Source organism: Amborella trichopoda, chromosome 7 (assembly GCF_054954075.1).
Source record: "Amborella trichopoda isolate Santa Cruz 75 chromosome 7, AtrichopodaSantaCruz75HAP2 v2.0, whole genome shotgun sequence".
In the NCBI taxonomy this organism is placed as follows: Eukaryota; Viridiplantae; Streptophyta; class Magnoliopsida; order Amborellales; family Amborellaceae; genus Amborella; species Amborella trichopoda.
Window position 1 is genome coordinate 15,392,288 of NC_142342.1, and position 25,636 is coordinate 15,417,923.

Below are 25,636 nucleotides of genomic sequence, written 5' to 3' on the forward strand. Positions count from 1 at the left end.
AGAACAGTCTTTATAACTAGAAGTGGAAATGGGCCGGGCGGCCTAGGCCACAAAATGTGGCCGGAGGGCCAGGCACAGGCCCTGGACTGGGCCAACACGACCAGCCCGACCCAAAACTTCTTTTCTTCTTTATTTTTCGAGAAACTTTGATTGTATTTGGCTGAGCACAGCCTGTTTAGGGCCTGGCCTGGACCAAGACCTATTTGCTCAAGTGCAAGCCAAGCTTGAGCTGCCCTTATAGAAACCAAAATTGGGCTAGGGCAAGGGCTGGCCTGGCCCATCAACAGTTCTATTCATACCGTCGTTTTATAGGAGGTATCACCCAAGATATTGACATGAGAACAAAAACTGTTTCCAGTTAAAAGAGGGGAATTTTGAAGTAGTTCCCTAATCAAATAATTGATAGTTGTAAATATAGTTCTTTTAATACTTAACACTTGATGGTAAATATTCCACGACTGTTCACTTGATACTCCAACCAAGGCTTGCCATATTAAAGATAGTGTAGTGGTAATGCAAGTTGTAGTGGCAATGTCAACACGATTAAATAAATAAAAAGAGTTTAGCCATGAACTAGAAATTGTTCTCATTTCCATTGGAGGGCAAAGAAGTTTCCTCATCTACAAGGCCCAAGAAAGGTGCCAACTCCCCAAAGGATAAGAGGCCAATGCAAATAACAGGAGGCAATAGATCAGGACATGGAATAGCCACTAACCATAGCACAAACCAAAATTGCTGCTCCGCTCATCTTAAATACACCATATTTTCCTTGTGGGAAAGTACCTCTTAAAGCAAAATGGATTCATCTCATTGTGAACACCTTCTATTTACATCTGCTTCTGATGACGCTGATAGATTTGTATGAGATACGAGGCTTTGTTACGCACCTGTAAGGAATAGAAATAAACATCGTCTGTTCATATGTTTGTACAAAAATTGGCAATATAATGAAGTATGCGATCATATTGTTTACCTTTGAGGCATAGGGCCTCCAATCGGTGCTTGTAACTTGGCAGGAACAATTCCGGAGATACAGCATCCACATTTCAAGGAGAACTGGTTTTTCTTTTAATAAAGGATTAGACCAAAGCCACTTGTCCGTCAAAACTAGATAGATGTAGATCCGAGAAAAATCACAATCTTTTTCCCTGATCTTAATAGACACGAGTGATGACAGCACTTCTTCGGCATTTTTCCCCTTTAAGAGCGACAAGAATATGTGAGACACCATTGTGAAAAAATGAACAAAAGCTCAAGTGAAAAGGAAAATCCAGTTCATCATCTGAGAGAATGACATTTGACCACACCAGATAAGGATATTCATGTCAGACAATGATTATTTAAAAAAAAAAAAAAGGATTTTGAGTTCTTGAATATCTAGATCATTCCAACCAAAAATTGGATGGTTCCAGTGCAATCTCAGGATGCCCTTTTTTTTTCCTTTAAGGTTGGTTGCAGGGCTCTAGAGATTACATCCCCCAAATTTGGGATCTAAATGATATCCTAGTGTAGGGGGAAATCTTTCAGCAAATATGAAAGTAAAATAAAACAGATAATGATGGTACACATACATACACCTTCAACTAGGACCTGTGTTCCAAAAGTGATCAGTTTGTGATTATGGATAGCCGAGTCTTGGGATGTCCATATGGACCCCAAAAAAAACAAAAAAGTAGCAAGAATAAAAAAGAAATAAACTGAAATATTATTTTACAGCATGCAATAACAACAAAAATCCTAATGAAATCTAGCAAAAAATGAAATGAATTGTATGATCTTTTTTAGAAAATCAGAGGCTTTTCAGAAAAATCATAAATGATAAAAAATTGAAAACACACAAAAAATGTGTTTTCAATCATGCCATACCATTGTAGATTGAAGATAACATTCTCTACAACAAGAAACCATCCAAAACTTGAATAAAGGACAACATATATGATTGGTATGAAAATTCAGGGTTTTTATAAAAAATTACAGGAACTTTTGATGCTAGATCTCTTCAACAGAGTGTTTGATTGAAGAAATTGTGTTAAAGATCTATTAGTGGGCTCCACTGTATGTTTTTTGAAACATTTCGTGAATATTAGTTGAGAAAGCAAGATAAACAAATAAATGGTGGTTCAGGGGTTTTGAGCTCAAACATTGCAAGTGTTTAATCTCTCAATCTAGCCAAAAATATGTTTTGATCCTAAATTTTTTTTAGGGATACTATAGATCAACAAGATGTTGTGATTTGAGAGGACTTGGAAAGGTCCCTTACCTATTCCAGTTCGAACAAGGAAAACCAGCCAATGCAGTCTGAAATCTGAAACCATGACATGAACTAAATATTCTATGCTATCATTTGGGTTTTAAACAATTTCCTGCACTTTCCTAGCTGTCCAATGTTAGCAAGGAGCAGTTTGGGTGAAAAATTTTACTCCACTTGAATTCTGTCAGAATTTGACAGACTTTGAGTCGAGGAATGACATATCCCAATGCTGCAAATCAAATTAGAAGATGGGATGATTGAATTTTACTTTATTGTTTATTTATTTAATATTGAGGGGCATGGATGCAATTTTTTATTATTGTTGGCTGAAATTTTGGACTTGAACAATTTGTTGTCTTTTGGGGAGCAGGGGGGTGGGTTAAAGGGGAATTTTATTTACAGTTTATTTCAACTGGCAGCTCGCAGGATGAAAGGGGAGATTCTTCCCTTCAGCGAGCCGCATAACCCTCAACTTTCCAATATTCCCATTTTCCAAATGTCCCTCTTCCATATGTAGCAGCCTGCCTTGAACAATTGATGAAGATCTTCCTCTGGTCGGGTGAGGGAAGAGAAATACCATCTAATCTCATGGGCCAAAGTTTGTTTGCCCAAGTCCCAGGGTGGGCCCGGCATCCACAATCTCAAATCTAACAACATGGCTCTCTTAGGGAAATGGTGGTGGCGAAGTGATTAGAAGCAAGCACTATTGTGAGGACTCGGCTTGGTTGCCCAGGTGAAGGGCCAACAACAACTCCTCCGGTCTGTGGAGATCTCTACTCTGAAGCTTCAATCCTTTCGAGGCCAACATCTAGTTTAGACGTCGACATCGAAATAGGGTCCTCTTCTGGTCCGACCTCTGGATTCGCTACTCCCCTCTGAAGGACAGTTACCCCAAACTTTTTCTTCTTGCTAGGGACCCCCAGGCAATTGTGGCAGAAAATTTTGGTAACACAGGCTCAGCCAGGGTGTGGAACCCAAATTTTAGAAAGCCTTTTGAGGGACATTGAGGTTACTGACTTCCTTTCAATGTCATCCTTCCTCCACTTAGTCCTTCTCCCTTCCACTGAGAGCAACAAGATTATCTAGTCGCCCTCTCCCTCCAGGGTTTTCTAAGTGTCTTCCTTCTACAGCTCCATCTAATCAAACCCCCACTTACCAACGTCAACCCCCAGCCACCGCCACCAAAGTGTGGCAGACACTACTCCCCCCCAAAGTGCAAGTTTACAGCTGGATAGCAATATCTAAGAGAGCACTCACCGTAGACCAGCTCCAAAGGAAGGGAGTCCAGATTGCAAACAGACACACCATGTGCACAAATGATGTTCAAACCAACGCCCTTGTTTTTATCCACTGTGAGGTTGCTAGCACCCTCTGAGTATGCCTCTGGCGACTCTTCAATTGATCGTGAGTTACGCCACAGTCAACACCACACCTCTTCTGCTCATTCCACTCTCCTCCAATGTCAAAGTCCGGGATCCTTCTCTGGTGGGTAGCCATCACTGCCACTTTGTGGGTTATCTGGACCGAAAGAAATTCCAGTATGTTCCATGGCAACAAGTCATCGATTGAGGCTCTCAAGGATAAGATCAAGACCCTAGTCATCTTTAGGGCAAAAGAAGCAAACACTTCCCGCACTGCTGCTACTTGGATTTCCACCAGGACTGATTGGCACTACTCCATCTCAGGCCCCAGCAAATTCCTCGTGCCTCCCTCTGGAGGCCACTGGAGCTCGGCCAAACCAAACTCAATTTTGACGGTTGCTCCTTGGGTAAGCTAGGCCCTGCAGCCATTGGGGGCCTATTCAGGGACAAGGATGGCAGCATCCTATTCTCTTACTCCTGCTCAACTGGTCATGCTGACTGCAACATGGTTGAGGCTTTATCTCTCCTTGAAGGCCACAGAAGCTTCAACCCCACCTGGAGCCCAATGTTGGTAATCAAGGGGACTCCAAAATTGTTAAGTCATGGGCCTCTAAAGCCTCATCTTGCCCATGGAGACTGGACGGCATTTTAAACTAAATTTTCCAAATTTGCAGCGATATTCACATCTCATGGAGGGAGGGAGCTCACAGATCGACTCTTTGGGGGACCTTTTGAGTGACTTTTGACCACAAAACCCCCAACGTTTTGTACACTTTTAGTTTTCGCTTTTGCCGTATAGCATTTTTTGACACCCAGCAGAGGTCGCCACCATTTTTTAGACCTTGTTGTACAGGGTACCCAGTTTGTGGGTGCCTAATCTATAGCTTCTCTCTTGTATCTTTTACTTTTAATCAGTGGTTTAAAAATCGCCGAGTCCGCACGGACTAGGGTCATTCGACACGGGAATCGGTTACCCCGTGTCGATTCTAGCTCAAAACAGGAAACCGCCCGTGTTTAGAAAGGAACCGGGCGAGTCGGGTGATTTTGACGTCACAAAACAGATTATGATGTCACAGAACAGGCGAGTTGGGTGATGACGGATTATGACGCGGCCATGTTGCCACATGTGCCTCTGTCAGCTTCACACTTGATCAAGCTTTTTGCGCACGCGATAAATCATGGTACCAAGGAGGGTTTTATGGACCTCAAACTTCTTTCGTTTTTTTACTTGGGCAGCACTGTCTTTTTTTTTTTTTTTGTCAATAAGAGGGGTATGCGCCCGGCATTAAAATACATGATTAAAAAAAAGAAATAAAATTATTAAAAATGATAATTGGGTGATAGAGCCCACCACACCTATCTTTCACCAAAAAAATTTAAATTTACTTATCAAAAAATCAAAATAAAGAGACTCATACTATTAGGCTATTATCTCATGGGATTATTTTATTATATGATTAATATTAGACTATTAGTCTAATTAGAATTAAAAAAAAATAGTACTATCTCATAGGCTCTTAATAAAAGCAAAAAACAATACTAATATTAGTTTATTGAATATTCAAAAAAATATTAGTTTATGAGATATTTTAAGAGAGAAAAATAACATTAACTTATACCACTTAAGAATTTATTTTTAAGTTACTTTATCAATTACCCTACATTGAAAGCATGAATTTATTTATTTATTTTTTAATTCTATATTTCTATCCACACTAATTATTATATATTAGATTTATTTATTTGTGAAGGTCATACCCTTGTCTTTCGAATCACGTTTCTTATAATATTGTAATTAATAATTATACTAATTACAATGATAACAAAGTCTTATATTTTATTTATTAATTTATTTACATTATAAATTATGCAATGTATTATTTTTTATTATAGTTGTAAATTAGATTTTTTAAATTAGATGATACAATAAGACAAATTTCAAATTTATTCTTATTTGTATAGTAAAATGATGATAAAATAATAAAATACAAACCAATATTTTTAATTTCAATGTATAATATTGTATTTATTTAGGTTTTAATAAATGTTTTATGAGAATCTTCATATAGGGAAAGATCATCTCAATATTCGCATATTGATACAAAAAATGAAAGTCATTAATGTAGTACCCTCATTTCTTATTGGATTCCTAAAAAACAATATTTATAATGATTTTTAATAATTTTTTTGAAATTTTTTAAAGCCAAATTCGACTAATTCAACCGATTCCCGATCCGAAACGCCGATTCACCGATCTGGATGGGTTTTTGGGGTGCCCGATCCGGGGCACCGATTCGATTTTTAAACCACTGCTTTTAATTGAGTACTTCAGCTAACACTATTAAAAAAAAAAAAAGGCAAATTAAAGAAAAGAAAAGGACAAAAGTAAAAGTAAGATAGTAGAGAATAGAAAGAGCGCGAAAGAGAAGGAAGAAGAAAGAGGAAGAGAGAGAGTGAGAAAGAGAAAGAAAGCGGCATGTTGGTGAAGAATGACCAGCACACACGTCTTATTTGTATTAATAAAATGAACTAATTAGAATACTGCCCATGCACAATGAAATAGGACATATAAGTCCTACAGAAAAATTGAAGACATTTATACCCTCAAATATAACAATAATTAATTATTTCCAATAGTTTTTCCTTTCCCATGCTTCCAGCCATGCATAATAGTTATCCCAGGCCATCATATGGCCTTATAGTAATCAAGCGATAGATCATCTTCGGCCACCTTCTCATCTAAGCAAAGGCCCTATGAGCTCATGTGATGTTGGGTCTTGAATCCCGGCAATGTATCTGCTATAGTGGTTAGCATCATTTGATAATATTCATTAACCACTGCATTGAATGGGATCACAATGTTATAAGATCACCTATGCTACAGCCTTCTATAATCTATTTTTATTGCTCCTTCCCATGTAGACTTTAGGGTCCTATGGTTTGCTTCGGGCCCATATGGGAAGGGGTAATTCAATGTTGGGCAGCCTTAGCTGGTTGGGCAAGCTAGCATTGGACATCATTGGAAATGCAAAGTAGTATGCCTATGCTTTTTAACAAAGTTGGAAGACCTGAATGGTCTTGGGATTCCTGGCACAAACACACCCTTCCCCCAAGCCAAGTACTAGTTTGGGAGATAATGGACAGGTGGTTCTTGTTCCCGAGGACCCCATGCCCAGGGTGGCTTGCTGTCTAGAATACATGCCTTCTAGATTAGCCCACCTTGCTTCCTCACAAGAAGGCCCATAGTACTCTCTCCTGTTCTCCTCACTCACCTGTCTTTGAACTATTTTCATTTTGTTGCTTGGATATCATCTCTTGTTTTACTTGCACAAGCTCACTTGGACAAGGCTGCACCTTGAATATTTGCAGGTGATGTTTAAGGCAGGCAATTAATACTGCTTGATATCTCCTTCACACAATACATGCACTTCGCCCACCCTGTACCCCGAGCCGACCTCACCCCATATTTTTTTGAGAATATTCACTTATATTGGAATGCCACCCCTCGCAACATCTCTTAAACCTACGAAAATAAGCATTGCTTTCTTCGGAGAAAATAATTACTCAAGGAACAAAGTCACTTATAAATCCCAACCACAAAATATATGGGGAATGATTTCATATCACTGTGTTGTTGTAATACAATTAAACCACACTTCTAGAAACCATGTATGACCTCAAATTTTGCACACATACTCTCTTCATCCCAATAATCAATGCTAAAAAAATAAAATTCAATTTGCGCTGTAGATATGGTCAGAATGACTCCCCTCCAACAATAAATCTACACCATCCATTTGGTATATTTCAAGATCTAGGCCTTTATGAATTCAAAATCAGTCTTTTTTGTTTTTAAAAATTTGTTAATCTAATGAAAGTAAAGCTATCTTAAAAATTTGGAATGGAGAAAAATATTCTAAGGCCTACGCACCTAACTAAAATGGATGGCCTATCTTAAAACACTTTTTAGGATGTGTTTTCAAATTTTGCCTTTTGGTTATTGTTCATTAGAATGAAAAGAGTGTATATTTAAAAATTAGGGTCAAACAAATGGCCTTAACTTGATTTTTGAAGGTTGGTTCATTATGTTACTATAGAACCATTACATGAAATCACTCCCCATATATATATATATATATATATATATATATATATATATATATATATATATATATATATATATATATATATATATGAAAAGTAATTAATCTAATGAGCTTTTCGGGAGGAAATTTTGGAAAAAAACTAGGAATACTAAGCATAAAACACCACCAAGAAATACCCACTATCAACATTAAGATAAAAAGACTCGTTAATAACATTAAGCTATTACATCAATAGATATATCTCGAAAAAGTTCATATATGTAAATTTTAGTACCAATTGAAACATTCCAAGAATGATAAAGGCATAAAAAGACATAAAAGAAATCTAATCAGAATCAACATTGTAAAAAAATAAAAATTATCTGTGTACATGGGAGGGGGGGGGGGGGGGGGGGAACGAACTTACTGATTTTTTGACAGATTGCAACAAAATTTAAATATTATAATAAAATATACTTAAATCCAGTGATATTTGTTGAAAATTTTGAATATATAAATTTAAATTAAAAAAATAAAACCTAATTTCACTTGCCCAAATTTTAGAAGCTGATCCTCCAATATTTGCACTTGTTACGAATTGACTATCCCAATCTTTGTGAATAAGTCCTCAAATACCCCAAATCGAAACCCATAAACTAGATTGGGGTTCAAGTCTGGATTTAGTTGATCCATTCTCTTGAAATTTTGGGCCAAATAGTGTTTTGGTGTAAAAGTGTCTTTTGTCGAAATTAAGCATGAATTTAATAGAATACTCAAAGCAGTCTTAGGGGAGAAATTCAGCCAAGAAACAAGCTGAGATGCAAAAGTTTAGGAAGTTTTTGAACTTCAGCCAAACCCTAGTTCGAAAATCAAAATCCTCAAATCTGAGATTATGATTATTATTTTTTTTCTTTCGAATTTGATCTTTTCAATCATTAATTGTTTTAAAAAAAATGCCTACGGATCAACATTCAGAGGCAATGGACCCTGGACTGAAGAAAACATGGCAGAAAGGGGAGTAGGGTCCCCCAGTCCCCTCCTACCTTTGGACTATAAAAGTGTCGCATTCGGCAAGTTTCGACAGACTTGATAAATTTGTCAGAATCTTGCAGAGTCTAAAAAAACTCACCCAAGTTACTTGGGTAAGCAGGTGAAGAGTTCCCCCTAAACAAGCAGGGGTGTCCCGGGATCAGCAGGCTGCCAAGACCAAGTAACACTCTGACTCGCCAAGTTTGTTAACACTGGTTCGTATCAACTAAAAAACTATGTAGAAAAGAGATTTCAGAAATGAGCTCAACTTTGGCCTGCTGCAAGTATATAGGCGCTGATTCATGGGGACATTGCACTTTCCCAAAAGTATTTCTAACATGTCTACATTATGCAGGCAGCGATTTTCTACCAAAGCATGTCGATTGATCTAACGCATCTAAGATATAAATATACCAGAGTAACCAAGTAAGTTATAGCTAACTCTCCCACTTGTTATTCGTATATAAAGTTGAAATTATGGCACTCTGAAAGTCACATAGCACCAAGTCGACCTATAACACAGAAAGTTTTGACGTAAAAAAATTACAACATGTAGGAAGATGAGTGATAGCAAAATAAAGTAAAAATGTATACTATAAGATATGGCAAGTCATGAAGGTATTTCTCAAAAGTATAAATATTTAGAAACTGCAATCTATCAAAGAAATATAAAAATTACAGATAGAACATTATAAAAGGAGGAAAATCACCTTCACATTCAAGCAATTTATTAGGATCCGAAAGGCAATCTCTCTTCGGAGGTGTTTACTGCGTGTGTTTGAACCAGGTATGCATTCGATGATCCTCAAGCAGTTCATGTCCTTTGGAATACTGAATTGTTACAAAAAGAACTTGAACTTTTATCATCATGACATGGCTAGATGAAACTGATAATATCATAAACTCAGCCAGCTATAAAGCAATACATAGTATTTCATTATTTTGGAAGTATCAAGTGAGGTAGAGTTTTATGGACTCAAAATGATATCACATTTATATATACTGCAGCCCATATGACACTGGGATCGTACACACATCATGATAAAATTTTAAAAAGGATAGAACTTCGAAAAAACGTAAATTCAGCACCTTCCAAATGGTAAGGTTTCATGATATACAAGAGAAATTATGCCATAAGAGTCAATTGAGTGGTCCATAAACTATAATATCAAACTTGAACTACGTTGTGGGTTCTGGGTATATGCATCTGCCACCATGGAAGTGCACACACGAATACATGAAAGAAAGTTTTGTGCATGACACCACTAATAGCATCCAACTTCAAATTTTGACTAAATTATACGAGGTATACTGTAGAAGAAATTTTCATCAATAGAAACTGCATGCAGAACATTTGCAAAATATCTTGCTAAGTGGAATTTAGTAGTGAAATTAACTAAATTCCACGTCTAACAAAATATCATGGTATATAAATTCATAAAGTTGCCATATATCAATGTCATAACAAAGCCATGATGAAATATATCTCAAGCACCATTAAGAATGAAAAGTATGATTGTAAATAAACAACGGATAAAATAACACTGCCAAAATACATTTATCGCAAAGCTGAAAATCAGGCTTCTCCATGGAGTGACTTCTTGATGTGATGAAAGTCTAATCTCACAAATAAAACATGTCCTACCATGTTATAAAAAGAGATTAACTTTCTAAGAGCACTATTCTGTCCAAGAAAATGCCTGTCTAAGATGGCATAGGTTTTGATACATTATTCTCAAATTCTAAGGGCGATCATACCAATGATACATTAAATGTGGCATATAATGTCCCCAGTAGTATAAGTGAACATCGCTAAAATAGTTGGAGCAGTTCTGCGATAAAAAAGCAACCATATTCCTCATTCCTTCCCAAATTTGTCACTCTGGATCTGGAGAGAAAGACAAGCGGTGCGAATCTCTTGATGAAGTGACAGATTCAAGCTGCTGTCACCTGTATGTACCAGACAGTAGTCCAGTGACACCAGACAGTGGTCCAGTGACATGGTTTTTCAGGTAAGTTATGTTATTCACACTGGGAACATCTAGAGGCAATACACTTCTTGTAAAGTTCGGGAAGAAGGCAACCTCCTTATTAGTAATTGCTTCACTGAAAACCCTTACCTAAAATCCTGTCTTGCAATTCATGCGAAATAGATACCTAAGATCCATTATGCAAGCACAGAATTATTGGATTGCCATCCAAGTCTTCACTAGCATCCATATAAGTAGTATACCTTCATCTATATAGGCTAGTAATCTGCACAATATGACAAATAATGGCATGGCCGGATAGTTTTACATTCAGCCAGTTCGTGAAAAAGTTTGCTACGATTCATACAATTTCATCTTCCAAAGAAAAAAATTGAAAGCATCAATATCCTTGTTGCTAGCTTCTTAGGGTCGAATGTAGGATGGAAACCATGTGATTATAATCTCATTTTAGTGGCTAGGCATATAACTAATTATTAAAGTACAAAACTAATACAGCTATGAATTCACATTAATACTCCACAACCTCTTGCGTGAAATTTGAGAGCTTTTGCAAAGCTCAAAAATCACATTTGCTGTTATATACTTCCAACAGATCAACAACCTTCATAATAAGTACTGTACATAGTATAGGAAAGTGAGACGTAGTATTCTGCACAAAATGATAAAACAAGTAGAGGATTAATAAGGAAAGACAGTTTTAACTTTAAAATCATTATTACAAAAGATTTCAGAACAAGATAGCTGACTATAGAAGACTCCAAGAAAAAGCAGGGTTGACTAATGATAATGCAAATCACCTTAAGCATACCAAATGCAAATACTACTTTGAACCCCAAGTCAATGTGGAATATACTAGATCTTTCTCATAAAACTTTATCTTCTTTATAGGAGAATGCTAGGACCAGCAACTATGCAAGCAAAAATGATAAAGCAACATCCATAGGAGACACATAAGAAAGATCTTGACCAAAAGTGATACCCAAAATATTATCACTACCAAAAGGATATATTGTCTCGAGGAATCCAAATAGGCCGCATGAAATAGTACATTTAAATAGCACATGAAATCAAGAAGGTTTGATATGCTTAAGATCTGCAACAACTGTACATCAATAATCATTAGGGGATACATGGATGATACACCGAAAGAGAAGAGTAACAGCCAAAAAAGACCTGCGAAACTTAGGTTCCCAAGATTGTAATTCATACACTTGTAGGATGCCTCCAAATGGATCCACAAAAAAAAAAAAAAAAGAAAGAGAAAGATAAAAGGTTTATAGGGGAGAGATTTCATGTCATCACATCATTGTAATATAATGAAACCACACTTTTAGAAAACCATGTTTGACACATCTATATGACCTCAAAAACTACACACACCCTCTCTTCATCCCAATAATCAATCCTTAAAAAACGAAAATTCATTTAGAGATTGATTAGAATGAGTGTAGCTGAGATGAGGATGTTGATATGGATAAGTGGCAAGACAAGAAGAGATAGATTTGAAATGAATACATTAGGAAGAATTTAAGTGTGGCACCAATAGGCAATAAGGTGAGAAAAAGTAGACTTAGGTGGGCTAGCCATGTGTGGCGCAGATCCAGTACAACACCTTTTAGGAAGGGTGAGTTCGTTCAAGTGGAAGGCTAAAAAAAGGCAAGGGATAGGCCTAAAAGGCTAGAAAAGATATGGGGACTTATGGCCTCACTGAGGGTATGGCCCTTAATACAATAGAATAGTACACCAGGATTTGTGTAGCTGACCCCATTAGTTAGGAAAAGGCTCTAAAGATGATGATGATGATGATAATGATATATATATATATATATATATGGAAGATACTACAAAACGCCTATAAGCGAAAATGAACAGTGATTTCGCCTACCCTCATTACCATCCAAATTTCATCGCATAATCACAGTTGTCCGGTTGTGTTTCAATTTTCATTTTTTTTTACTAATCGGAATGATCTGAAATTTGGAGCGTGTGTACATCTTAGTGAGGCGCACCTAATAAAAATATAAAAAAAATAATTCACAAAATATAAATTAAACAAAATAGCCTAGTAAATTTTCCGGGGTATTTTGATCAATTTATATTTTACGAATTATTTTTTTCATATTTTTATTAGATGCATCTCATTAAGATGTATACACGTTCCAAATTTCAAGTAATTTGGATTTGTAGAAAAAAATAAAAATTGAAGCACTATCGGACAATTGTGACCATACGATGAAGTTTGGATGATGATAAGAGTAGGCGAAATCACTGTTCATTTTCGCCTATAGGCGTTGGGAAAAGTTTTCCTATGTGTGTATATATATATACACACACATATATATATAATACTTAATTATGTTATTGAGAAAAATCTAGTAGTTCTAAAGTGTTCATGCTTTTTTAAGCTCATTCACTTGTTTAATGGTATAGACAAATGAAAAAAAAACAGTGAACAAACTTTACAGCAAATTTATGAATGCCATTAAGATTTGCTTCCCCGATCTCAATAATTTAGATTTGAAGTCCCTGAGAGTCTTGTTCAACAATGATGAAAGCCTTAGTCATCCATTTAGAAGTAACCAAATGATCTAACACTGTAAACCGTCTTGAATATACACAACCCAAAAAAGAATGCCAACTCATGAGGATTGTAAATGATAGGAAATACCGGCAAGCCAATGAATCTGAAACCTTCTCAGAGCTGACCTTCCATTCATCATCAGTAAAAAAACTCATAACTGAGAGCAGGCATTCTTGCAACAACTTGGACTTACAAAGAAGCTTTCTGTCTAGGAAGAAATTAATAACCACACCAAGAAAATATTCCACTTCATGGGTCAAAAACATTGTTTTCATATTCCTGCAAGCATAAAGAAATAGTTGATAAAGGTCAACTAGTATTACATGAAAAACCACACAAGCCTCAGGTTCCTATGGTAACTCATGCAAACAACAATTCTTCACATCGAAATGGTAAGAAGGGAATTGGGCATGCAAAGAAAACCTGCCCAAATGATATCTATGGTATCATGAGGCAAAAAGATGCAGAATGTCAGATGCTCAAATTATATCACGCAAAAGTACAACAAACCTTGCTTGACAACATGCAGTGAGAAATCTGACCCATGACCTTATATTCTGGGGTGGCCCTTCAGATTCTGCATCAGTAATTTAAATTCTATTGATAATAATGAATCATAAGTCTTATAGTCAAGGAGGAGATACATCTTTAAGATAACATGAGATTCTTAAATGCCATAGAAAACAACACTTGGCAAGGTTAGTGATAACAGTAGAACTCATGTAAGCAAAGAAATTCACATTTTGAACACCAGACAAAGATATAAGGGCAACTCAAATTCCATATTATAGGAGGACATATGGTTAATATCTTTTCAGTGAGTAGTTTTTGATATGCAACTTATGAAAATTGATTGACAAATAAATAATTTATGGAGAAGAAAATGATGAAAGAGAGTAATTTAAATTTTCAACTTTCTTGATATCCAAGCCATGAGCTGGTGGATGCATTTTTGTGCCTTGATTAGTCAAGGGAAAATTATTATTTATTTATTATTTTCTGACATGAACGAAAACTTTAGTATTATGTGATATTTTGCAGCTTTTGTTTTCATTTCACATCATTAACCACGCAAGTAAATACAAGTGGAGAAAGATCTATCAAGAATTTTATTACATTAAATACTTTGTAATTGTTCACTATTTTCATTGATTCTTCCCCAGTGGTCTCAGGCAGCAAACATGTTGATGGGAGAAACTAACAAATCAGAGACAATACAAGGAAAAGTCAGATGAAAGAACCAGGGAGAAATACAGTGCAAAGCCAAAAATCTATTGGCTCATTCATTACTCTTGGACATTCAAGTCAATGCAGAAGTATGCAAGTGATGGCTACTTCAGCTTGAAAGCCTAGAATTATAGAAAGGCCATCAACAAACTTTAATCAAATGGATCCATACATGATTGTCTGCAAAACCAAAAAGGGATATGGGTCACCATGTGATCATCAGGCACATGACTGTTCAATCAATGGGTTGATTACCAATGTCCATCAGCATCCAGCTATTTATTGGATAATGATGGGCTTTATGATCACTGCCCAATATGATCATTTTGATTACAGCATGCTTTCCCTATTCACATATTAGTGATTGGCTACTTCCCCAAATACATGACCTATGAAAATTAAAAGCAAAATCATATGTAAGGAGCCTTTGTCGTAAACAAGGAAACTTGGTGGAAATTGAACAGCATAAAGAATTTTACAAGATGGAGCTTGAAATCTAAAACATCAAAATCGTTAGGTGCAAAAGATTCTAGTTAAAGACTACATAGAAGGATAGGGATGCAGGATGTGTCAAGATCCAGCATACAGTGGGAATAAAAAATCTGCAAAAGCCTGCACAGAAAGAACTTCTTGAACATCCCCCCTAAAAGACAAGGGTGCAAAACCAGGACAAATTGTGTAGCACACACTAATTTTGGTGATTTACAACCAAACGTCGAAACCAGTTTCCTGTGGGCCAGAAGTTCCTCTCAGAAATGAGTGTTGATGATGTATGTTCTTTTCTTGTATCTTTTATCCTTCTCTTAATAGTATGTTCTCTACAAATAAGTTATCGGGTCTTTCATTTGCGACGGACACCATGTGTGAGTGTGTGGGTGCATGAAATATTAAGGTCAGAAGGTCTATGTAGGTATGCATACATGTATCTATAACCATATGCGTTGGTCACGTATGTGTAAATTGATTTGCTGCCGCAGGGACCCATATTTCCACACCCTTACTCCAAAATTCCTCAGCTCTGCATGATAAAACAACAAGCTCCGCACATTTTTAACAGAAAAATGTGATGCTACGGAAATTTCTAATAAATGTTTTTATATTTGATTTGAATAAGTTTTTATGCTGTTTTTATTTGACCTAGCAAACTTCATAAATTTAATGATTTAAAAGGTAATGTATTAGTTACTGAATATTAAATGAGGCTGCTGCTCTAACAAACAAAAAAGAATTAGAGAACGAGATATCAAGTTGAATAATCGAAAGAACCATAAAACCTCATCAAATTCAGGGTAAGAGTGAATTTCTTAAGACACAACAAAATATTCTTCAAGTATACAAGATAAGGTTGTTGGTTCAGGATTCATGAAAAGATGTGGCAAAGTTTTGCACTAGCTGCCCAATCAAAATAGATGGGATAAGGCTCGGATGATGATGATAATGATGATGATGATGATACAAGATAGGCTCGTTGCATACAATACAGGTTTCTATCCACATGGAACATAGCGTACCACTGAGCTCCAAATTCGAGACCCCATAATTTGTAAGAGAGACGTCTCTGAGAAATCCATATATGTCCAGAGCTTCTTTTAGATGTGAATGGCTTGGAATCCAATCTAACCTAACTAATGGTTGACCATCCTGATAGAGAGTAATACTCTGTATAAGGTCCAGAAGTAGAATATGATTTGTACCTCAAGAAAAACCTCAAATGCACTTATGGAATGCAAATGTTTTGCTATAATAAGAAAAGGCACACAATAGTACAGACATTTTAAGGAGTACTTACATTGGCATCAGACATAAGAATTGTCGACCAAAGATCACAAGCAGATGTCTGCAATGCATCACTTGTAGAGTACAACACTGATATTCAAAAATCAATGACAGAATAAAATTTTAAAAAGAAATGTAGTGGAAAGCCTTGCTTAGTATGTCCAAACTCACTTAAATAGAAGGCCCAAGAAGCTATAGAATCTTCAAGATATCCAGACGTAAGCGCAAACCTTGAAAGCCATCCATTTAGTAACAAACCTTCTAGGAAGTTCAATCCTGAAAGAATAATGTGGAGACTACTAAGTAAAAATGTCAAAGGATAGAACTTTCATTACAGCAACATATGCAGTGTATCTTTTCCAGACTAATTTCAGAAGAAATATTATGAGAGCATGATTTACATAAAGACAAGATGATTCTTGAACCTCTACAAAGATTGAAAACCTGAAAAGCATTATTTCTAAAATGTTATGTTTTATACGCAGTCTAATTAACTACCACTAAATCACTATGGAAAGACATCGATTTCATTGAATAAACATGATACCTGCAAGACTTCTACCTTCGCCAATCTATAAAAACTATAGGCAATAGATTTTGATGAAGAATTTCTTACAGTATCAATGTCTAATAAAATGCCGTGACTATTGTAACTTGTAAATACATGAAAAACACATTGTCTTCCCAAAAGAATACCAACTGATATTTTGTACTACAGTAAATTATGTTGAATATATGTGAATTGTGCATGCAATAAATAAGCCTCGATTACTATTTAGCAACTAATTATGTCACTTGATCTTATAGGGTCAACATAGAGGGAAAATGACTAGTCGTTCTCATTTGTTCCTTGATACCCATCTGGGTACAAGGGAGAAGAACCACCAAAAAAAAAAAAAAAAACACTAGTACTAAATCAAGCACTAACACTTCAAAGGCCTAAAAACTTCCAAGCATTGGTGAAAATGAAAAGGTAACCATGCCACACACTTACACCTGAAGAGTTTCACGCTGTCACACAACAACTGATATCCATTAGAGCACAAGATCAAGATAAATAACTCATAATCCTAGCCAAACTTGAAAGCCACATGGGCAATCATTTCATTAAAGAGTGCAGATGTCTAACTTACATATCCTTCAGATTTTACACAATATAAAGGCCTTTCAAATAGAAAATGCTACATACCACTACATGTCATGAAGAGGTTCTAGCGTAGAGTTTATGACTTTCTGCTCTTTCAAGCAAGGAATGACTTTTTGGAGCAAGTAAAATTTACCAATGAGATGTCCATAACAATTAGGTCACGTGATCACAAGTCATTTATCATACAATTTATTTAAGTATACTTACAAGAAAATGTTTACAAATATAACAAATAGAATAATAGAGTTTACCAATCCAATAAAAAAGAGTATAGATTTTGACAAGCAGAAAACAGATTTCGCCAAGAACCAAAAAATCAGCAAGCAGCAAAATAAATATAGCTGACATCACATTTCTAGCATAATTAATATTTAGAACTACTAGCGGAATCCACGTGCTCCGCACATGATTTCATTTCTTTTAAAATAAATTAGAAGGTTTTTAATAAGGGTGTGGTTTACATAAGGTTGCAACCTTAAACCATCAAAGTAAGGTGCACCATCAAATTTCATCATAAGATGTAATTTTGGCATAAAAAATCATAGGATGTCCTGAGAATCTATTTTCATCCCTAATTATAAAATTTTAGACTCAAAAAATGGTTCAAATCAAGTAGATTTATGAACACATAAAAATATTGAAAATTGACAGTCCAGATAATATGTTGCAAGATGCACTATTTTAGGGACTCAATCTTTTTTCTTTTTCATATTCATACATCTCGATGTGGAAATGATCAATTAGAGGTTTTTCCAACTTCAAAATAGTATTTTACGATGGATTTTTTAAATGCACCTTAATTCTATATTTTTAAGGTTGCAACCTTATATAAACTTTTTTCCTTCTAATAAACTATAGTTTTGTATATTAATTTTATATAAAATATTGCTTAGAGTAGCACAATTGATGCGAAAGGAGCCCAGAAATTAAATTCAGCCTTCTTTCCGTCTTCAAACGCAAAAACAATCAGCAACAATGGAGAATTTAAAGTGGCAGTAAATCAAGCCCAAAGGGAGAAGAAACCCCTTCTTCTTTGATAAGAATGGGCTCTCTACAAAAAACTACCAAGTCTTTCTATGGGCACGTCCCCCCTTTTTAATACAAAGTTCAACAAAAAAAAACAAAAAAGAAACTAAGAGAAAAAGGCAACTCTCTCTCTCCACCACATCAATCTCTCTCTCTCTCTCTCTCTCTCTCTCTCTCTCTCTCTCTCTTTCTTTTAATATCTGTGACCCATATCCCATAAATCTATCCCAAGAATGTAGGGATATCTTTACCCCTCATGTTAACCTCTACTTTCCTTATCTTCGTCTACCCCACCTATCAAAATATAGAAATGAATATCCTATCCCCTATTCATTAAATAAATTCTCCTTTAGTCCCCTCATGCCTTAATTAAAAAAGGTGGCGAACAAAAATAAAAAAATTACAACCCTACCACTAATAAAAATAAAGTAAAATGAAGTGTGATATAAATCAAATTTTCTGAATTTAATTGACATCATCCTCCCTGGATTGGAGAAGACTCGACTCCGTCAGGTCAGCATCACCATGGAACATGAACAGATCTCCACAATTGAAGATTAGAGAGATATTTCATACGCTCGGTAGCTCCACTTCATAAGCATTGTCATTAATCTTCTTTTTGATCCGGCAAGGTCCAATCTTCTTGCCTTTAAGCTTTCCATAGGTGCAAATAGGAAACCGTTAAGGTCTCAAATACACCATCACAAAATCTCCCACATCGAACAACTGCTCACGACGATGACGATTCACAACACCCTGATACTTGTCATAGCTCTCCTCTAGCTTTCTACGGATATTCTTGTGCAACTCCTTCATATATTCAAGCATATTCGCAGCATCTGTATCTACAGTTTCACGTGCATGTAAAGGAGTTAAATCATAAAAATGTAAAGTAGACATACCATAACCACTATAAAAGAAACCTTCCCAGTGGACTGATTTGAAGAATTATTATAAGCAAACTCAGCTAGTGGTAACATAAATCCGACACTCACATTTTCTCCAACCAAGCTCCTTAGCATGTTGCCCACACTTCTATTGATCACCTCGGCGTGGCCATCTGTCTGTGGATGATAAGCACTGCTGAATTGCAACTTAGTACCCAATTTCTCCCATAAGGTCCTCCAAAATGACAGAGAAAAAGAGTATCACGGTCTGAAATAATGGTCTTGGGAAGCCCAAGCAACCGCACTATCTCTTTAAAGAAGAGAATAGTAACCATTAGAGCAGGAATCGATTTGAAGTAATGGTCTTGGGATCATTGTTTATTATTCAGTTTGATGTATAGTTGTTGGGAACGCTTGCGATTCCCATTCGTTTCAGGAATCGGAATCTCATGTGCCAGATGATTTCTAACCTCAAAATCGTTGTCCGTACAATGAAAACCATCGACGGTGTGATTCCCAATAATTGGAATATAGGAATAGCGATCCAATAAAACAAGAGCCATGATTGTTATTTGTAGGAATCGGTATCCTATCATGTTGGAATCGAGTCTCTTACCTTTCAGGAATCGTACATGACCCCACGCAGTTCAGTGACGTCTGGAATCGTGAATCAACGAAATAGGAATCATGATTCCTACATAACTGGAATTATTGTCCCCATCAATTGGGAATCGAGATGCCCACAATTCAAGAATCATGCACCCATCCCAACCAGTATGGGAGATTAGTAGTTTGCGACAAAAGATGATGATTGGAGATAGACATAGATGATACCATAGATTGACCCAAATTAGTTGTGTAAAAGTAAAACCAAGCAAATACCATAGATAATATCATAGCTTGGTATCAGTTAGAAAGACTAAGATGTTGTATTTTTCTTAGAATCCAAAGACTGCAAATGGTCATGAATTTCGATCACCATTAACACATTTCCTTTTTTGTTTTTACAATAAATGATCAATAATAAACATTTGGTTATTGCAAGCATCATATATGAACGTCTTACCTTGAGATGGGGCTGCCACCCAAAAATCTTACCTTCAAGTGGGACTGGTACCCACTTCGTGATTTATAAATTGATAAATCTGTTGGATAAGTTAGCAAATATCATTGTACATGGATTCATCTCAAAAAATTATTGAGGCTTTTTGGCTCTCACAATGTCACAGTCTTATAACCCAGATCAAGGGTATTTGACTTTGCACAAAATTGTAACATGATACGAAAAGGTTCCTAGAACTCCTCTGATAACATAGAATCAGTTCCTGAAGCTCCTCCCACAAGATATAATTTGCAAACATATTTCTTTCAAGATTTGCATTTGAATCTTGATCCCTTTTCATTAGAACTTGATTCAATGTTGATCGAAGCATTGTTTGGTGTATTTAAGAACTGCGCCTTTTAATGATGTGAAACTCGCTTCCAAACAACATGGATTTTTTATTTCTAAAAACTTGGAATCATCGTCTCGCACACGTTGAATCGCATTGTTGTACAGCTATGACACAAATTATGTGATATGGAATCTAGATTCCAACCTTCCAAAAATCGAGATTCAAATAATAATTTGGAACGCGTTCCATGAAACAGGGAAACATGATTCCTATCTTTCAAATTCGGGTTTCATCTTGGGAACCGCGACTCCGAATCAGAAACACAACCTTGGTACGCGATTCAGGTAAGTATAGTTGATGAATAGATTGAGCATGTTATCAAACTTGGTAATTAGGAAATCGATGTAAAGTCGTAAGCACTAAACAGTAAAAGCATTGTTTCAAAAAACAGCCCAACCAGTGCTTTGGCAGCTACCTAGGGGCCCAAGAGGCCACAATCTGTCTCGCCTAGGTCTTGGCAGGCCTCCTTGGGTGGAAGTACCTAGGCGGGCATCCAGCAACCAATCTAGGCGGTGCCTAGGAACTTACATAAAAATGGCAGAATTTTATTTTATTTTTGTTGGGGACATTTTGGGTCATTTTGACCCATGAAAAGGGGGTATTCTAACCCCCAAAGTAAAAAAAGAAATACCGGGGAGGTATGCTCGTGGTTGGTTTTATGTAATTTTCTGACGTGATGTATGTCAAAGTTGTTTCAAAATACCGAGGCAAATAGAATACCCCCTTTTGGGTCATTTATGCCTGAGGTAGCATCTATTTGCCTGGGTATTTTGAACCAGCTTTGACATACATCACTTCAATGAATCACATAAAACCAACCAAGAGCATACCTCCTCCATAGATATTTTTTAAATGAGGAATCTGAGCTTGAAAATTGCAGGATTAGAGATAGTCATTTATCCTTGTAGGACTCAATATAGCTCAGTTGTTTCTCTAAGATAAAGTGAATCTGTACATGTTATGGGAATTTCACAATTGCTAGGAAGTAGAAACTAAAGTCTTTCAAAAATAAGATCCATTCTTTACAATTGCCATCTAATCTTTTAACCTGATTTTTAAGGCATGGGGGTTCCTTCACCATTTCCCACGATTTGATGAACTCCAAAGTAGGTTAGTTTCTTTTCTTCCTTTATATGAGTTTTCCACTTCTCTCAAGTTTCTTCTTTTTATTTATTTTTTAATCTTTCTCAATTTCAGATCGATCACTACCCCCCAAAACACACACAAAAAAAAAAAAAATCAACTATATTCCTATTGATTACAAAGGCACAAGCATGACGAGAAGATATTAGGTCTGAAATCAAGCCCTTTAAACACTTGCCATTTCTTTCTTTTCTGAATTTTATGAGATCACTATATTTCAGTTTATATCTGCTAAAGCATCATGTGTTCACTATGCATCACAATCTGCATATCCCCAATATCATTCAGAGACATCATTCGAAATATATGGGGTTGAATCTGGCAACCAAAAGGGTTCTAGGAGTGTTAAATAGAAAAAGTAATTTATAAAGTGACTTAAGCTTTGTGGATAAAAAGGGAAGGAAAATTATGATGAATTCTACTATAAGCAACAGAGAGAACTAATAATCATTTTCAAGAATATAAGGAGAAATCCTAATCTGAATAATGAAAAACAAAACAAGCAATATCAAGCAGAGTTCTAGAAGCTGAAATAAAAAATGGCAAAAGCATGTCAAGGACTGTACATGTTACCTTATCTCAAAAGTATGAATCAGAAATTACAAACCTTTCTCAGAATTCATGCCCAGCAATGAATTGAGCTCATTGTCAGAGAGAGACTGCAAAAGAGCACAAGTGTCTGGCCCAGGTTGAACTGGTGATGGACGAGCTTTCTACAGTTCATATTAGAGATAAAGATCACTTTTTGCAAAATTCCATTTTGTCACTATCAAAGATTAAGAGAGAACAACTTTGGTGTTTTTTCATTTACCTGAAGTCCAAAAACCTGAAGCCCCCATAGAGAAATCTCATCATCTGTTCCAATTTCATGAACCTAGATACAAAATTGTGTTGATTGTCGCATAAGAAAACAAATTAATTGACAAAGACATGTAGAAGTTTCTCACCTGTTTTTCACACTCATCAACGAACTTGGATAACAAAGCCTCTTTGTTTTTCCCTGTTCTGTCACATTCCTCATCTGAATCACCTTTATACGATTTCTTTCGTGCCAAGTCTCTTTCGAATACTTTATTTTTTTCCTTGTAATAATCAGTAATAAGATCATCCAAACCGATAGCCTTTCTTTTTCTGGGAACCATGAGTCCGTGAAATCAAAAACAATTCTTTGTACAAGTAACATATAGAAATATATAAAAAGTTCAAAGCAAAAAGAAAAAATTAACCATTTGAAAACTTGTTGTAAAAACACTAATAATTGCTTTTCATATTCAATTTCAGGGGACATTAGAGATTAGAATCATCTAAGATAATAAAATTTCAATTACGAATGTGAATATAGGAAAATTAAATAAAGGAATCCTAGTACAGTATCCATCGATAACTAAATTGATAGTAAGTATAATAAATAAACTAGCCTGATATAATTGCAAGACACGCAGACTCTTCTAGTGGTCACAGAGCAATCAACAGTGCCTTTGTGTTAAACTTTGAAATAGAACTTTGGTGAAAGTTCATTAATTAAAAAGCAAAGGATGAATCCCATAACTGCAACTATACAAGACTAAAATGGCCAAATATAAAATGAAAATAACGATTAAAGAAACAGCCTAAGAGTACATCTCTCACACATACAATTAGCTCCCAAAGGCTACCTCAAACCAATGTGTGTATGGATTACCCCAGTAATAGGTAGCTTGTATAAAAAGCTTGAATAGTTCAAGTAACCTATCCAGACTCTTACTAAGAGCCTCTTCTTAAACCCTTCCCCATGGTAGTTATGGTCCATGTGGTGTCTTACAAGAAAGATGGAAAGAATCCAGGAACCTAAAAAGCAGCAACCAGTCTGATTTGTGGCTTAAGATAACCACTTATAAATTACAATACACAATAATTTTTTGGATAAAAAGGAAGTTTTGAGCTTAAAATTTACTTGGAGAGGGAGAAGTTGTGATTTTCAGAACTCTTCCTGTGCACATCACACTGTTAGTTATATGGGGATCTCACCACGGTTTTCGAAACATCACGGTGGACATGAATTCCCAAACACGGAACCCAAAAACAGGGGATCTGGAGGCACGAGGTGCTCTCGTTGTTTTCAAAGTGTTAAACAACCCCGCCTCAGTAAAATCCCGAGGTGCAAACGGGTCCCGGTGAGCACACTCCCAGTATACAGCAAGATCAAAAAGTAAATTCTTGAATCCCTAAGTTGCACACTCAAGAGACTCGTAAAAAACCACAGCCTATTAATTTGATATGTCTTTCTAATTGATATTATATAAGATACATCAATCGGATCAAGACTTCTCTCACAAGAAAAACATCATCCAATCGGTAGAACACACACTTCGATATGGAAAAAGAAGCGCAAAACGTTTCTCACACGGTACATTAAAAGACATTTTTAACAAAAAATGTTACTTGAAAAAATTGTGAGAACATAGCTTCAAATCAATTCTGTCTCTTACTAGAGAGAGAGTATGCCTCACTGTATTCTTTCTAGGCTTGAAAACTCACCCATCAGGTAGCTCTCTCTCTCTCCTTTTGTGCCCCGTGCCTCACTGTTTCTCCTTTGGCTAAGAACTCTTCTCATTTGTACCGCCTCTCTTTTCTCTCTTCCAAAAAGACCTTTAATACAAGTTATAAGATATTTTAATAGAACACTAAAAGAAGGTGTCAAGAGGAGAGTGAACAAGAGAGTCAGGTAGAGAGGGAGGGGTGCCATGTTCTATAGACGTGGCACAAAAGGAGAGGGAAGTGGGGTGAGCAATAAATGCATGAGAGAAGAAGAGCAAAAAGGAGGGGAAAAAGAGAGTGGTCCTACAAGACCACATAAAGCATTCTACCAAGTGCTAGGTATCGTTGATATGGAGTACAACTATGACTTCATTTTAAGCATAAGTCTCAACAGATTGTGCCTCAATCGAGTATAACCGGATTTCTCGAAGTAAATCCCTAACCATTTGCTTGGTATACAAAACTTCACAATCACACCGTATGAGACTGCAGGCCTGGGCTTTGAACAGGTGGTACGTCTCCCAACAAGGTCCTTAGCCACTTAACCTTCACACATGGGTCATGGCAATTTTCTCCAATCAGTTAGAGATACAAATCTACCTCTTGGAATCCCAAAAATACACCCCCACCACAAGTGGAGATACATCTAAAAGTCATAGATTCATAAAAATCCAGAAAACACCTTTGTACCTTTGATACAATGGATCGCTCACATTATGTAGGTCAAGATCTATAGCTCCTTTCAAATATCTTAGGACCCTAAAGACCGCATCCAATGCTCTTAACATGGGTATCGATATTTCTACTCAGTTTACCCACAGCAAAGGCTATATCTGTACAAGTACATGACATTGCATGCATCATACATCCAATTACTCTAGCATAGTCAAATTAGGAAACAAAACCTTCACAATTCTTCCGAGTTTAATGTGAGCATAATAAGGGGTTGAAACTAGCTTGGAATCAAAGTGATCAAAGCTTTTGAGCACTTGCTCTAAATAGTGGCTTTGGGTTAAAACATACCCAGTCGGATGTCTCATTATTTTAATTCCAAGTATCACATCAGCTGGCCCCATGTTAAATTCAGAAGACAATAAATTCTTTGTCCTTGATGCATGCAATATTTCTGCCTAGTATGAGCACATCATCTACATACAAGCA

The 25,636-nt window shown here is 36.2% G+C and overlaps 1 protein-coding gene and 1 long non-coding RNA gene across 9 annotated transcripts in view; both read right to left on the reverse strand.

Moving 5' to 3' along the window:
- Positions 1 to 561: 561 nt before the first annotated feature.
- Positions 562 to 25,636, reverse strand: part of LOC18426041 (actin protein 2/3 complex subunit-like protein) — a 34,009-nt gene continuing 8,934 nt past the window's right edge. Inside the window, exons 2-13 of one of the 8 annotated variants that reach the window (XR_016059675.1) lie at positions 22,906 to 23,089; positions 22,770 to 22,832; positions 22,566 to 22,671; positions 16,473 to 16,577; positions 16,315 to 16,375; positions 16,037 to 16,166; positions 13,809 to 13,875; positions 13,386 to 13,577; positions 11,241 to 11,366; positions 9,437 to 9,557; positions 974 to 1,198; positions 562 to 887 (exon numbers count right to left, since the gene is read on the reverse strand). Coding sequence is in view for 3 of the 8 variants with exons in the window: in XM_006830572.4 (XP_006830635.2) it covers positions 828 to 887; positions 974 to 1,198; positions 9,437 to 9,557; positions 13,386 to 13,577; positions 13,809 to 13,875; positions 16,037 to 16,166; positions 16,315 to 16,391; positions 16,473 to 16,577; positions 22,566 to 22,671; positions 22,770 to 22,832; positions 22,906 to 23,089 (1,330 nt within the window). In the remaining 5 variants the exon portion in view is untranslated. Of the gene's footprint in view, positions 888 to 973; positions 1,199 to 9,436; positions 9,558 to 11,240; positions 11,367 to 13,385; positions 13,578 to 13,808; positions 13,876 to 15,445; positions 15,544 to 16,036; positions 16,167 to 16,314; positions 16,392 to 16,472; positions 16,578 to 22,565; positions 22,672 to 22,769; positions 22,833 to 22,905; positions 23,090 to 25,636 lie in introns of all 8 variants that reach the window. The other 7 variants (XR_016059674.1, XR_016059670.1, XR_016059672.1 and 4 more) reach the window with 7 other exon arrangements.
- Positions 18,662 to 21,484, reverse strand: LOC148781275 (uncharacterized). Its single transcript, XR_016059676.1, has 2 exons — positions 19,470 to 21,484; positions 18,662 to 19,319 (listed from the first exon to the last, which is right to left on the reverse strand). It is a non-coding gene; the product is annotated as an uncharacterized LOC148781275 (long non-coding RNA).